General features: G+C 35.6%; 1 protein-coding gene across 4 annotated transcripts in view; it reads right to left on the bottom strand.

Annotated features, from left to right (window-relative positions):
- Nucleotides 1–15368, bottom strand: part of CCDC138 (coiled-coil domain containing 138) — a 42119-nt gene that overhangs the window by 19960 nt on the left and 6791 nt on the right. For all 4 annotated transcript variants that reach the window (XM_055802488.1, XM_055802487.1, XM_055802485.1 and 1 more), the window contains exons 5-12: nucleotides 14383–14541; nucleotides 10838–10957; nucleotides 9313–9390; nucleotides 9123–9233; nucleotides 6800–6964; nucleotides 5912–6028; nucleotides 4623–4815; nucleotides 344–520 (exon numbers count right to left, since the gene is read on the bottom strand). In XM_055802488.1, coding sequence (XP_055658463.1) covers nucleotides 344–520; nucleotides 4623–4815; nucleotides 5912–6028; nucleotides 6800–6964; nucleotides 9123–9233; nucleotides 9313–9390; nucleotides 10838–10957; nucleotides 14383–14541 — 1120 coding nt within the window. The remainder of the gene's footprint in view (nucleotides 1–343; nucleotides 521–4622; nucleotides 4816–5911; nucleotides 6029–6799; nucleotides 6965–9122; nucleotides 9234–9312; nucleotides 9391–10837; nucleotides 10958–14382; nucleotides 14542–15368) is intronic.

Genomic DNA, 15368 nt, shown 5'->3' with positions numbered 1-15368 from the left:
ATCTCCACCTCCTGGCAGGTATTCATGATATGGCTACTCTGGCACAGCCTGACTTCAAAGAAAAACATCAGCAAGGGAATACAGTGGAATAAATTGAAAAGTCAAACCAAAAATAGTAACAAAAAAATTCACATTAATATATAATTCAGTACAACTCTGAAAGAGACAGACAATTCAGAAATACATTTTATGTCTCCGATGAATTTACATGATACAAACAAATGCTAATACTAAATTAGATTATTTACACAGAAGAATCACGCTACTTTTATGCTGTATTTATGCTTATCTCACCTGTTTCCATCACAATTTTATCTATTTTTTTATAATTACCCAAATTTACCAGATTCCATGGTCATCTGAAGTAATCCATCAAGAGCACTGGAAAGAAGACCTCTACTGGATACTTTTAAGTGACTTAATATGACAGGCACACATTGGTATTCCAAAAATAAGGCCTTTCCTTCATCTGTCTTCAAGTCTATGCAAAGGGAATCAAACGCCTGAGCCAGGTAATCCACTGAAAGATATTAGAGCACAGGCAACAGAACTTCTATAATTGTAGTTCCACTAAGCAATATATGAACAATTATCCTGAGACTTACTGTTGCAGATATATACTTAAAAAGCTAAACGGCTGAAAATATTAAATTTTATTTTTATTTAAAGATATCCTCTGCCTGCTTTTACCCCTTAACTTGTTGTGAGTGGAGAAAGAGATTCATATGTTGAAGAAAAATATACTTACAAATATGAAGTCCTTCTACTATTTTGCTTAAGAGGAAAAAAATTACAAGTTTGCATAGTTTGAGACAAATGTTGGTTTCAACATCTGGGAAACCTCTGTTAAAGGAGTCAAGGCCTGATTTGCCTGAATAAGAGCAATTACTTTCATGAAAGCAACTACTTCCATTCCTTTCTATAAAAAGCTGTAGTTTAAGTTTCATGCATACAGTTTACATACTTATACGTTGTGGCACTAAATTATATGAAAAACGTAGATGAAGTGAACCAATCTAGTTTTCTTAATTTACTGATGTCAAATCTTTCTCAGTATCTTGCAATAGAATTGATAACTAGAGTGCAGAAAATTAAGTACAAGGAAACAATCTATCCCACAGCAAAAGTTTAACTATGGTGACATCTACTGGAAGTTTTGCAGGAAGTGGGATATAAGTTCAAACCAAATGTACTACTTTATCACTAGATCATTAGTGTCATGTGGTCAGAGTGATCAAAATTCATACACAGTGGTATTCGACATATGCTTAATGACAGATCATATTTTCCATGTTATAGAAGCTAGCAGTAAAAAGCAACCATGAGAAGCCAAACTGATTCATTCTAATCAAGAATGTTCATCTGCTTAGGGTAAGTCTCTCCAATAACTATTTTTTGTATTCCAATTCTTCCTGCACCGTTTTTATCAAACATTTCTAGAAATGCGAGTCTCAATTTTTGAGTAATTTCATCAAAATATCTTGACTGAAATAGTTTCTTCCAACAGTTGAAATACTGTGTTTGTTCATTAATGATGTCAGGGTGGTCTTTCACCATGTTTAAATCATGTAAATTTTAAAATTTACAGTTTAAATATTGTAAATACCCATAATATAAATACTGCAAAGGTCAGCTAAGCATAAAGACACGTAAACCTGTTTAACGAACTAATCCAGAAGGATGACTCTCATGAACAAGAACATTGTTCATTACCTATAGATTTAAAATCTTTGGCATCCTCATTTAGTGTCAATCAGGGTGCCAGAGACTGCAGCAATTTTGTGATGTGGATCTCTGCTGTCTAAGAAATGGCCCAAAATTCTTAACGTATTTCATGCAACAGACTGAAAAAAATCATATGCCAAAGTAGGCATCTGATTCTGATATTCTGGCATGTTTTTTCAGGATTACCTTGAAAATTAACATCTCTGTAACCTGTCTCCATCTCTTTGTGTTACTAGCAGAGGGGATGTGTTACTAGTAAAGACATTTTAAAATAAAAACTGTTTTGAGAACAAAAGACAGCAAAAATAGAATCATGGAATAATTCAGGTTGGAATCTAGTCCAACCATCCTGCCTAAAGCAGGACCACCTCTGAAGTTAGGTTAAATTGCTCAGTCATAACTCCACTGAACAATTATTTGCTATCAAAATTATCTGTGCTTTTAATATGTCTTTGAAGAGGGAAAAATAAGTAGGTAGTATCACAAACAGTTGGAAAAGGGTTATAAATACATTGCTATACTATCCTTCCAAAACTTATTACTCCAGTTACGCAGCACCACAGTACTCCTAAGTTGCTGCAGGTAGGCAGTAATGACCTCTTACACCTGCTCTTAATGGTATATAATTAGCGTGTTCTGCCTGACTTCCATAAAAAGGACCTGCAACACCTCTTGTTCCCCATTACCCTTGAAGAGTGAAAAGGCTCTGTAACTGAAGGCAGCAGTTAACAAATCAGCTGAGAGAACAGTTACTCTATTCTTTGAGATAGATTTTCCACAGCTTTCCCTTACCCTGTCCAGACACAATCTGATTCTTAACTCATAGTGTCTGCTTTGAAACCTTTGCACGAAAGACCCAACATCCTCTATTTCTTTGCCAATACAAAATAATATAGGTTTTAAGTAGGGAATTCTACTTTACACTACTATTATACATATCTGCTAGTGTGAAAGGTGGAAGGATCCTGCGAACAAAGTGGAAATAGAAAAAAACTCACAGTGAAAGTGAAGAGTCGCCCTGTGATACCCCCCTGCATAACCCCCCTGACTCTTTTTGGTTAACAAAAGGCAGAAGCATAAGCTGAAAATGATGTAGCTGTTTCAGATACAATAATCCCCTAAGAGGCACGAAAGGCTGCCTGGACTATATTGTTTAAGAGGATATTTAAATTGTTTGGATTTTATTTTTTTGCCAAAGAAATAAATACACTCCCTCCAAAATCAATTCTTTATATAGTCAGAAGCTCAGCTTGGTAATATGTGGCAATTACGTTGCATTTAGGATTCAGAGGGGACCTATCAACTGCTGCTTTTATGCTGATGGACTCTCTTTGCATAGGTGATCAAAACTGCTTCACAGCAATCATTGAAGCCATTATTGAATTAAAACAATTAAGTCAAAAGAGAAAGCTAATAATAGAAGTCAAAATAAGACATTATTTTGGATCACTCATCAAATTGCATATTTATGAATGAAGAACCTTCAAGCATAATTCAGATCACATACTACTGTTGAAGTTTTCAAAAAGATCATACACAAATTAAAAATGGGTAAGAATCTGTTTAAATGACCAAGTTAATCTACAATTTTATTTTAAAATATCTCTATAAATCAGATCAAAGGTTTTTCTTCTCCGGCTTCTGACAGAAAAGTGTATATCAGTCTATATCAAAAGGATAAGGAAGGAAAACATTAAAAATCTGAGTTTGTGCCTCTTCTCAGTGTGCTGAACACAAGCTCACAAGAAACAGTCTATTTTTGTAATTCATTTAAATAAAATGTTTTATTCTTTTCAGATCATATCTGTTTTCAAAGAAGGCCCCACTGAAAAGATATGCCACAGCACCTTGAAAATTGCACAAGTGGAATAACCTGTCATGATCTGAAGCAGAAGTCACTGTGTTATCTTCTGATATGACCTTGTTCACTTTTGCCTAGTTTACAAAGTACAATACTATACTACATCAACATAGAGATTTTGGAAGATTTTGGATAAAAAGGTCGCTTTTCATGCTAGACAGGTGGCTTTAAAGTCTAAAACATTTTTATATAAAGAGAACATGGTGCCTTTGTAAATGAGTAACAGTGACATCTGAACAGACAATTATATCATGAACTGACAATTTCATGGAGTAGCATTTTTCAGTGTTTACAATATTTTATGGATAGCCATTTGCAGAGCCAGACTTGGTAGGAGAGGAGAGGCGCAGCACATAGGTAAGGGCTGGAGTATGAACTGTACACTAAACTTAGACCAAGGGACAAAGCAATTTCAGGACATCTATTGTATCACAATTCAATTTAAGTTCTAATCCACAACTTAAGTGGCTTTCCTTCTGTGACTACAGACTTCTGTGAGCAAGAACACCCATGAACATCAGCCTTATCCATAAAGATAAATGCAGAAAAGCTGTAACTACATCAGAAAAGAAACACTTGACACTGCAGCTGATCAGCCTTTCAGGGGATAGGTAAATAACCTACTAGCTTAAACAGGACAGTGAAATTCTAGAACTGTGCAAAACCTGCTACTTATTTCAGTTTAGAAAAAAGCAACTAGCTCTGCCATTCTATGCAGTAAAGATCTCTGCAATCCAGTCACTGCTGTAGTGACAGTTTGACAGAATTATCAGAATCTATTGTCCCCTTTAGAAATGGTGATGTGTCTGACCAGAAGTCATCACATTAAAAGGAATGCACAAATTTCAACATGAAATGAGTAATAGCAAGATTCATACTTGTTTCCAGTATATTTTGCTTCACAAGGTAGTAAGACTCAAGTAAAAACACTTTTCACTAATAAAGAAGAATAGACTCTACAGTATCACCAAAGTGTTTTTTGTCCAGGCACATACAGAAATATATAAATAAAACATAAAAACAAATCAGAACTTACCTTGTGTCACTGTTTTAAGCACAATTAAAGTTGACAGAAATCTCAAAGGCATACAGGAACTCTTAAAGAAAGCTGCCGATTTTGATTTACTCTCTGTAGACTGTTCAGAAGAACTATGTGGGTTTCCCTTACTTACTATGCCTTTGAAAATATCTTCACCAAGTCTCCTCATTGTTGATTTCATTGTTGCATGCTTTTCAAACAATGCACACAGTTAGTGTAAACATTAAACCACATCAAAATCCCATGTACTATATAGAGATACTAATGTTCATCTAGCAATTAAACAGAAAATGGTTTGACCATGTATTGGAATATAATCTGTATAGGAGATACTACTTTGTGTTCCAAAAGCAGCTGAAAAACATCACAGCGCCTTATCAACACATACTTCACAAAGAGACTAGTTGCCAGGTCCCTTGATAACTGACATTAAGCTGCCTCTGGTTCCAGAGCAAGCTCAGCTTCAGCCAACTCTGTTTTGTAAGGTTGCCTGAAGTTATATCCTGTAAAACCATTTACAGGATCAAAGTCTAAATATGAACCTTAAGAACACTGTACAGGTAAGAACTATTGTCACCATAAGCTATACAGAAATACTACTTCAGAATCAGACTTTGTAGTATGCTCATTTAAAATACAGTTTCTCATTAGCACCAAAACCAACAGATTACTATTCTATTGAATTTAAAATCAAGACATTTACAAAGTTTCCTACCTTCTGCTTTAGCAAAAGCACTATTGACAGCACTATAGACTATATATTGAGTCTTAACAGTACAACTACTGTCTTTTTCTTTATTATACTACTAAATATTTTCTTTTAGCAGTCAGAGTAAGGAATGCCTTGTGGTTAGACACTGAGCAGAGAACAAAAAAATCAAAATTCATTTGCTGCTTTGCCACACACTTCCATCAATCTCAACAAATCACATGCATAAAATGAACCTAAAAATACTGCCTTTTTTAGTGCAAAAGTTTTGTAAATACATATATAAAAACAGAATTTCTGAGATGCTTAGAAACAACAGAAATCATGTACTTATGAAAACTATGTTTATATACACAATGCAAAATTTAAAATTAACTTGAAAAAGATTTTTTTTCTTTTGCCATATATCTGTGGTAAACACTATGAATTTACGCTTTGCAAAGACAGTAGAGTTTCTTTTATACATACTGCCTGAAAATATCCACTTTTCATATGTATTGGAAAGATAAAATCCCTTAATATCTTCTGTGAATTTAGTTTTTAAAAGAACATACTGCAAGAGCAATATTTGTTTTACCTGAATACCAGCGTCTAGCTGTCTTATTGACCAGTAAATAAATCTAATCACAGGTATATGCAGTTTAGGATTCACAAATGGCATCCACTGGAGTTGCTCAGTAGCTATAGGCAAAAGCTGTAAAACATAAAAAATTAAAATTACATGCAATATATGACAGTACTGTATAAGCTAACCATAAGGGAAAAACAAACAGAACTCCCAACTTTTACTTGGAGTTTAACAGATTACATATGCAAATACTCACTGGGCAGATCCAGCTAACAGAATTATGCACATACACAGATTTTAAATTTCACAGGGATTTACATGCAAAAGTGGCGATACATCAGACGAGCTCAATCTCAGTAAATCCAATCTCAATAGCTACAATTCTTTAATATAGTGAAGAATAACATTAAAAGAAGATTTTCTGAACACCTTATTGAGTTTCAAATCTTGGTATCTCCAGAAGGAAAACAAGTTAGAAATATAGAATAGTATCACCTTTTATCAGTCATAAATTGAAACTTTTCTACCTAATATACACATCAAAATATTTTAAATTAGACATGTTCATCTCCTTAGATAAAAGGAATTATGTCCAGTATTACACAAAAATTATAAATTATCAACTGACAGAAGTGACTTGAAATAAAATGCTGAAACTTTCAAGTTGAAGCTGAACACTTTTCCTTAAATTTTATCTGTATGCTTTACAAATGACGAATTGTCACCTTATATCTCACTGCCGCAATAAAACTGACTTACCAACTGTGATTTTATTTTAATTACTGTATCCAAAGCATGTATAGAACAGGCTGACCTGTTATAGTCTCAAAATCAAGTAAGAACTCCTATAAAATCTCAAAACATATTCACAGAAGCAAACAATCCAACCCCCTTTACCTTCATACAGCTTTCCTGGATGCAGACTTTTTTGGAGGTCTGGGTAACCAGAAGTTTATGACTATCCTCTCTTTCTTCTTGTATTTTTATTTTGCTAAGGTGCTCGTCTGAGATCCAATCCATAAGAAAAGCTAAGAGCTCATAAACTTGTGAATTCAATGGTAGCTGTAATACATCCACAACAACAGATATTTCACCTTTCAAGTTAATGATTTTTCTAAGTCAAAACAGTAACAGACTGAAATATATGAGAGTAAATTAGTTCCGAAATATTATGCATAATTTAAAGGATGATGAGCATATGCCTGATAAAACCTGGGAGGTATGTTACTGTATTGGGAGCCTGTGGAAAATGTTATGTTCAAGGAAACCATAATCTTGATCAAGCTATGTGTTCTCTGTTGGGCATTGTACCTAGGGTTTGAGAAGCCTGTATGTTATTAATATAATCTGTAACTTACATTATCTCTGGGAAAGGTAAACCTATGTGGATCAAGCAGTGGAAGGCAGCAATCCTGACCAGGAGACCACCGTACCTCAAGGAGTCAGAGATCTACATTACAGTTAATCTGAGCAGGTGCAGCCTGTGCTGTGCTGCATAGTTTATACTGTGTTTGGCCACACTATAAACTCTGCCAACAGTAACAGGAGCCTGCAGGCAGCTCCAACTCGGTACCAGTGATCATGCCTCCTGGTTGGCCTTGCCTTTGTATAAAAGGGCAGCAATAAGTTCTCCTGTGAATGTCCTTCAGGAACAGTATTGTTTTCTTGCAAGAAAATGATATAGTAGTTTGAACAGCCAAACAGGAGGAGCTTCTCTCCATGGACAGGACCTGTTCAGCCTGCCCTGGGAAAAAATCCACAGATGCTGCACATGTGCAAGGTTCCCAGCATCTGAAGGGACATAAGATTTACTCACTATCTATATTCCTCTTCTGTCTTATTAAAAGAGCTGTTTTATTAAGCCATCTGTTGTCAGGCCTTTCTTACAGAGAATCAGAAAGAACGCTGCATCATTTCTCTCTCTCACCCACACCTCACTCCCTTGCCCACTGCAGAACGAGTACTATTTGTGTTGGTTTCTGAGTATGAAAAAATACCCACGTCATTTATTTTGTAGATAGACAAACAGTTATAAAAGGCCTGGGAAAAAGATTTTCACATACAGTCACTCACTTTTTATACTTCTGGCCAAATAAATTACAGGAGAAGGAAATGTTTAATGTCCTTTGAATGTCAAAATTCTTACTTCAACATCCCTTTGCTTTATTTCACAAAATCCAGTTAAAATTTAACTGGGTAACCAGCATTGTTAGAAAAAGAACAAAGACTTCAACAAATTGTCACTCTGTCCCTGTACTACACTGCAATGAAATACTCTATGGAAAATATCCAGAGATACCTGAAGACAGGCTGCATGAACAGTTCTCTAGGGACTTCAAAAGTTTTCTTCTATCTATCTTCAGACAACTGTTTTCCTCTTTGTTCAGAACTGTAACTACCAATACCATTTATATTTCACTTGCAACCAAAGTACACTAAAACCTATGTAAACAGAGAAATATGTTGACTATATATAGACAGCACAGTTCTAAAGCATCTCATGCGGAATAAGTAGGATGCTGTGAATATCTCTCATTTCACAGTTTAGCCTCTAGCTGGAGAAAATCACCAGTTGGGAGATGTTGGTAGAGAACTATCAGAGAACTTGCTACTAAATAGAACAACACGGAGACAGAAAGCATTTCATTATGAGATGTAAGAAGATATTTTAAGGAACACAAGGTGATAATTTTGGAAATGTGTATGAATATTTTATTTATTATCTTTTCCTAATTAAAGACTACTTCTCAAAAAAATTACAGTAGTACAATCACTTTTGGCTTTAAAAATTAAGGTTATTTATCTGATACTCCTGACTGACTACTTTTTAGCTGGTGTTATTCATAAGAACGGCGCTGTACTGTAGCAGTAACCAGAATGAGTTTAAGATTTGCTCTGACACAGCAAAAGAAACCACATACAGTGTAGGCAGGTTATAATTTTAATTGACAGATGAAAGATGAAGTGACAGGAAGAGGAAAACATACCATATAAATAAAAATATATACATATAACATATACACAATGTAAAATCCACTTATTTTTAGCAACGAGCTTAATTATTTGTTAACTGTTTCCCCCCAATATAATCTGTATCTTTTCTTACTCTAATTCACTCATAAAATTGGAAATTATATTTTTTAATTCCTAGCAGAAGCACAGGGAATACTCCACTGCCTAATGTCTTTCAAACGAATCTTTTATTTTGCCCAGTTCTTACCTTAGCAATTTTTGATGTTACCATTGCTTTTGCCTGCTTGACAGGTTTCCTTTGTTGCACCACTTGACATATATCCTTAGACTTCTGCACCACTAAAAATTCATGCTTCCTCTACAACAAAATGTAACAATGAATTATATTTCACTTGTTACCTATAAAGGAAGCAGGTACATGCAAGAACAAACCTTACTTGTAGATTCTCTAAACGAGCTTGTACTTTTCTTGCTTGACCTTCCAACTTCTTGTTCAGCTCAGTTACATCATTTAACTGAAAGAATCAGGAAATATTAAAGTATCTGTAAATTCAAAACTCACTCGACTTAATTACCACACTTAAACTATTTGATGTTGTTGCTGAGCAGCTAAGTTGTTTACGTTCAAGTTTTTTCTTGTGAGCATGTAAAATGATAGAAACAAAACCATCATCTACCTCCTCAACAAATCACAGAATCACAGACTGGTTTAGGTTGGCAGGCACCTCTGGATGTCACCTGGTCCAAACCCCCAGGGTCAAGCAGGGCCACTGAGAGCAGGCTGCCCAGGACTACATCCAGACAGCTTCTGAATACCTCCAAGGTGGCAGACACTACCACCTCTCCTGGCAATCTCTTCAGGACAAATAGGACAGCAGTAACTGTTTGTTGACCTGTAGCCCAACCTTTCAGTTTGCAGGGGAAGAATAAGGATTACAATGCCACTCTAGATAAACAGGCACTACCCATTTGATTACTTTTCACAGTAATCATAGAAGACCTTTCACAGGAGAAGTGACATAAAAATGGAGCACACATCTCAAGAATGGTCTAAGAGTCTTGTTAATGGGGACAGTGAATGTTTTATCCTCTGCAGAATGAAATAGTTACTGACCATGCTACAAAAAGTTTGCTCTGTGAGAGAAGATGAGGGAAACTGTACCCTCCGTTTAAATATAAGAAACATGGTCTATGCATACAACAATGAACAGCATGATTATCACAGAAGCCCTCAGTTTGCTCAGAAAAGCAAAGATTTTTTGCGAGGGGAAATAAAGAGACAGATGAGTTGTATCAGAACCATCAACATTCCATGAATTAGGTCTGACCATCCCTAAGAGAAAGAATAAGGCTCTGCTGTAGACTTTTACTGTACTCAGAATATCAGAACTGTAATTAATTCAATAAAAAACAGTCAAATAGTTTAGACAGACTTAAAATGTTGACACACAAATTGCTAACTTAACAGTCACAAAATTCTTATTCTTGGTTTTACTATGAACCATTGTCTCAGTTTAAGAACTGCAAAAATACTACCTTAATAAACATTTGTAAAAAGAACTGAAAATACTCAGCAAAAAAAAGCTAGAAGTACATATTCTGTTTTTTATTTAATAGAATCAGCACAGCAATTCAGCACAGGTGGATTCTATTATGTTACACAATACTTTCTCTCCATCCACTCTCAGTTTGCTTCAGAGGACATGGATCTGTCCTTCCTAACAATTAGATGTTGCTAGTGGATCAGAGGAGTAAGTCCGACTTTTTTTTACACTGTAGAAGATCAGAGAGGCTAAATTTCGAGTATTGGAAAAAGGTGTGGAAAGTACTTTCAGTCATTCATCAATTAGTGTCTTACAGAAACAAAAAATCACCAGTTTTGCAAACTTAAGCTGTTCAAATATTTAAAATTGTTGACTGTAATTTATAAAATTATTGATAACAGGAAATAACTAATTTTACCTGTTTTTTTAAAGAGTCATTCATTTTCTTCAAGGTGTGAAATGATGACTTCAGCCTCCTGTTTTCTTTAGTTATTTCTCTTAAGGCTTCTGTCAGCTGTTTAACTTCTGCCTTGTGTTGCTATAGAAATAGCAAATTTAAAAACATGATTTACAAGGGAGTATTTAAAAATTCTAAGCTAAATTCTTTTTCAGTGTTAAAATAGTAGGACAAACTTTCAAAGATCAAGTTTGTAATTCTGCATAGCCAAATTTGCACATTCGACCAATAGTGAGAAAAACAACATAACAACATCCACACTGCATATTAAGAAGAATCTATAAAGAAACACAGCAATGTACACAGCCTATTGCTCTTAGTCTTTCCAGATTCTTCCTCAAAACAGATTATATCAATATGTACATTTCTCAAACAAGTCAGACGTGGGAAATGTTTGTGAAATAAAATCAATGGCAAACCTCTTATTTACAGCTTATTCTTCCATATAATTATAAAAAATTGTGATTCTGTTTTGCAGCAACTTTTGAGGTCTCAACTAGCTGTTCTGGCTTTGCTCACTCTGAATGATGCTGAGCAAGAAACTAACCCTGTGCCTCACAGACTAGTGAGTGTTCTGGTTTACAGCGCAACCATATGAACTGTTAACTACAACCTGCATATCCACTACTGTTCTTCTCTTTCCCCTGAATCTTATGAATGATTTTAGATTTCAGTTTCTTTGGACACCAGTGAATCTCTAGAGTACCTCAGATTTGATAAAACAGCAAAGTTTTATTTTATTGAAAAAATATTCCAGCTATATATACTATCTTTCATTTGTCCCCTTCCATGAATTCACTACTCTTCATCATTCACCTCATTCTCGATTTTCCCATTTCCAATCATAGCCTCTCTTCCTACATGTGCAAATGATAAAATTAAAGCACAGTAGAAATTTAAAGGACACAAGCCCTGACGAGATACTTCTGTATATTTCTGCTTGGAAGCTCAGTAACTTCTATTCCAGCTATACAGGGAAACTACCCATAACTCCTTTTCCTCAAATGCTGCTCTTCTCAGGCAGCAGGCTCAGGACAGCTGTGGGCAGGACATTCTTGTCTAAAGCACCTAGCAACATTTGCCTAAGACGACACAGAATCATAGAATCATTTAGGTTGGAAAAGACCTTTAAGATCCTATGATCTTAGGATTCCAACCACAAACCTAACAGTGCCAAGTCCACCACTAAATCATATCTCTAAGCACCACATCTACACGCCTTTTAAATGTCTCCAGGGATGGCAACTCCACCACTTCCCTGGGCAGCCTGGTTCACAACCTTTTCAGTGAAGAAATTTTTCCTAATATCTGATTTAAACCACCCCGGTGCAACTTGAGGCTCTTTCTTCCCATCTGTATGAAATACTATTCATACCAATAAACACACAGATGCTGACAACATACAACTGAGGGCACCCTATCACATCACATGGAATGTTTCGCTTCTGTTTTGCACATGCACCGTTAAGAGCTTTATCTGAAGTTCAGTAGTTGCTCTAGGAAGAATCAGTAGAGAACATTTAATCTAAAAGGTAAGTAGAACCAATTCCATTGTTAAGCCATAAGGTTATAGGTGATACCAGGATGTCTAAGCTATCCACTTCCATAATCAAATCAGGTGGTGTCATCCGTATCATAACTAGCTACACCATCTCACCCCTGCCAGACATTTGCCAAGTCTGTTCTTAAGTCCTCCAATTTTGGAAACACTACAGTCTTACCAATCTACCTGTTCATATGCTTAACCATTTTTGTTAGACCTAGTTTTTCCTATTACCTAATTTTCCCTTACTACCACTACTTCCTTTATCACAGGCATGAAAAAAACATTAGTTTCTTTTTCTTTGTTGCAGCCTTTTGTGTAGCTGAAGATTGGCCCATTTACCCTCAAGTCATCCTGTGTTTAATCCATGCATCTGCTCATCATCCTCTGTTTCTGTAGCTGGTATTTTTATTCAAATGCAATACTGTACACTCACACCTTCTGAACAGTATACTATTTTTTTCAGACCTACCATATCTTCAATTTGTCAAGAGAGATTTTAATCCTTATGTTCTTTTTCAGCATGCTTGAAATTCCCCCTCACTTGCTATTTTCTTCAAATTTAATAAACTGTCTTCCTCAACATCAAACTTCTTATTGAAAATACTGAATAACACTGGGATGGAAAAGATATTCCAGAATCCACTATGTACACTCCTTCAGCTTTACTGTGAACTACTGTCTCACTACAGCTCTACACCAACTCCATTACATTTATGTTATACTTTCCTAATATGATTACGCAAATGCTGCAAAACTATAAAAAAATTCTAATTAAGTCCAGGCATATATATAAGTACTACTCCTCCATTAGCAATACCCATTACCTTGCTAGAAATGAGACTAACTTAACAATTTATGATTAACACACACTAGTAGTTATGTATTGCATTGTTTTCTGCATTGTGCTTCCTGTGGTTTGTTGATAGCTTGTCTCAGGATCCATTTATTTATTTATTTAGAAATCTGACCCTAAGTTGATGGCTGTACAACTCTTTCCCTTTTGAAAAGAAAGGCACCACATTTTTTCGGTCTTCTAATACTCCATTTGACCTCCACAAATTTTCACAGATAACCTGTAATTTTTCCCAAGTTTTCATCAGCTGGTTCTCTAACTGGTGTAATATTCTTCTAAGCTCAGAAGATTGGAAACATCTAAATTAACACCTTAACTATTCCCTCCCTGTTCAAAAGTTGAGGTCCCGCTCCTCTGACACCCATTTTCCCCTTTTTAACACGTAGTCTATCCTCTCTCTACAGCTTGTGGGAAAGGTTTATCTGCATACTTCAAAGAACTGTAATTTCTCAGCTTATGGGTTTGACACAAAGTACACATATTTAAGGACTTCTCTTAGTGACCTTTTGGATAATAACTAAAACTTTCCACAAGACCTAAATAGCAAATACTCACAAGAACAGTGTTGTTAATTACTACTACTTGTTATAGAAAAGTCATACCATTTCCTCCCACACCCCCAAGTTAGGCTGATCTTTTCTTCCTTTGAACTTTTTGAGTGGTTTTTTTGCCAGTACCCTCTGCCATAGCTGTTACGTCATAAGATCTCATTGTGTCTTAAAGTCTTTCCAAGGAAATCTACTTCAACTACAGCTAATGCAAAGATAGTCATGTAAGTTACATGCCATTACAGATAGACAATATTTTTTTCTATAATACTGGTCATATAGTTTTTACTGTTTTAGAAACAAGTTACCTTCTTTTCTAAATTTTAACAGTAAAATGCACCTACACATCAGACAATTAAATACACCATCCTGAAACAGAAGCCATACAAAAACTCTAAGAACATTATTTGGTACTTCTAATGCAAACCTTTCATTTGGGAATTTCAAACATTTTAAAGAAATAAGCATTATATCCAGCAAACATGTGATGGCTTAAGATAAGCACAAACAAGTTAAATGGCATGTAGAGCAATAAATATCATCAAATATACTAATGCACCTCTTCCACAATTCCAAATTTTGTGTGAACTTCTTCCTCAACGCCTTTTATTTTAGCCAAAGCTGCTTCACGTCTAAAAAGCAATGCTTCTCGCTCTGTTAGAAAACACTCTCGTTTCTGGAGTTGCAGAGCATACTTCTGCTGTGCTGAACTTTCTCTCTGTATTAAGAAAAAAATTAATGTTGAAATTACTTTGAAGCCCATGAAATTGTCACAATTTCTACTGAACTTGGATTTTCTCTTCCAGAGATATGCTTAGCTTTTTGTAAAATTACAGTGTTACACAATAGTTGTTTAACTGATTAAAAATTTCTCACATCTACATTCAGTTTTCCCACATGTTAACCCAAACGACTTCAATGTGCGTCAGGATGGCTTGGCCTCCCAAAATACTAAATTCAACTCTACATGGTTGTTCAAGTATAAGCCTAGAAAAATGTAGGCTTTTGCTTCCAAAAGTTTTGGATAACTGTATTAATTGTAAGACAAAACAGAGTCCGATGCAAATGTCTGTGCTGAACACTAGATTACTATATTGTTTCTTCAATTAGCGGGAAGCATCCTTGAAAAAGTGGTGAAGAAAGAGAGATACAAAATTATTTTTTATCTCATATGTTGCAAAAGAAAGACCTGGCAGGGAATAAGTCAGAAGCATGGGAGCTATTACAGAAAGAAAGCATACAGGAGGTTCTTTTGTAAGTGGCCTAGGCCTGTTAGGGGGTGCACTGCTGGGATTCCCCAGCAGCACAGAAAGGTTTTTGCAGGAGGCCATCAAGGCGAGCACTCTGCAGTACCCAGAGTCAGGACAATAGTTTCAGGTGCTCTCAGGAGAAGCAATGGTTGCAGGTGCTTCTCTCCGTACCCACAGTGCATCAGAAAACACTCTTGGATGTAGCAGCACTGTGTTCAAATTCCCTCAAGCTCAATTTTATCTGATTTACCCACTACGCAAGTCAAAGCACCACCACCAAATCAGTGAATTAATT

Source organism: Falco peregrinus, chromosome 4 (genome assembly GCF_023634155.1).
Source record: "Falco peregrinus isolate bFalPer1 chromosome 4, bFalPer1.pri, whole genome shotgun sequence".
Classification (NCBI taxonomy): Eukaryota; Metazoa; Chordata; class Aves; order Falconiformes; family Falconidae; genus Falco; species Falco peregrinus.
The sequence above is the reverse complement of the archived record's forward strand: the minus strand, read 5'-3'. Positions and strand labels throughout refer to the sequence as shown.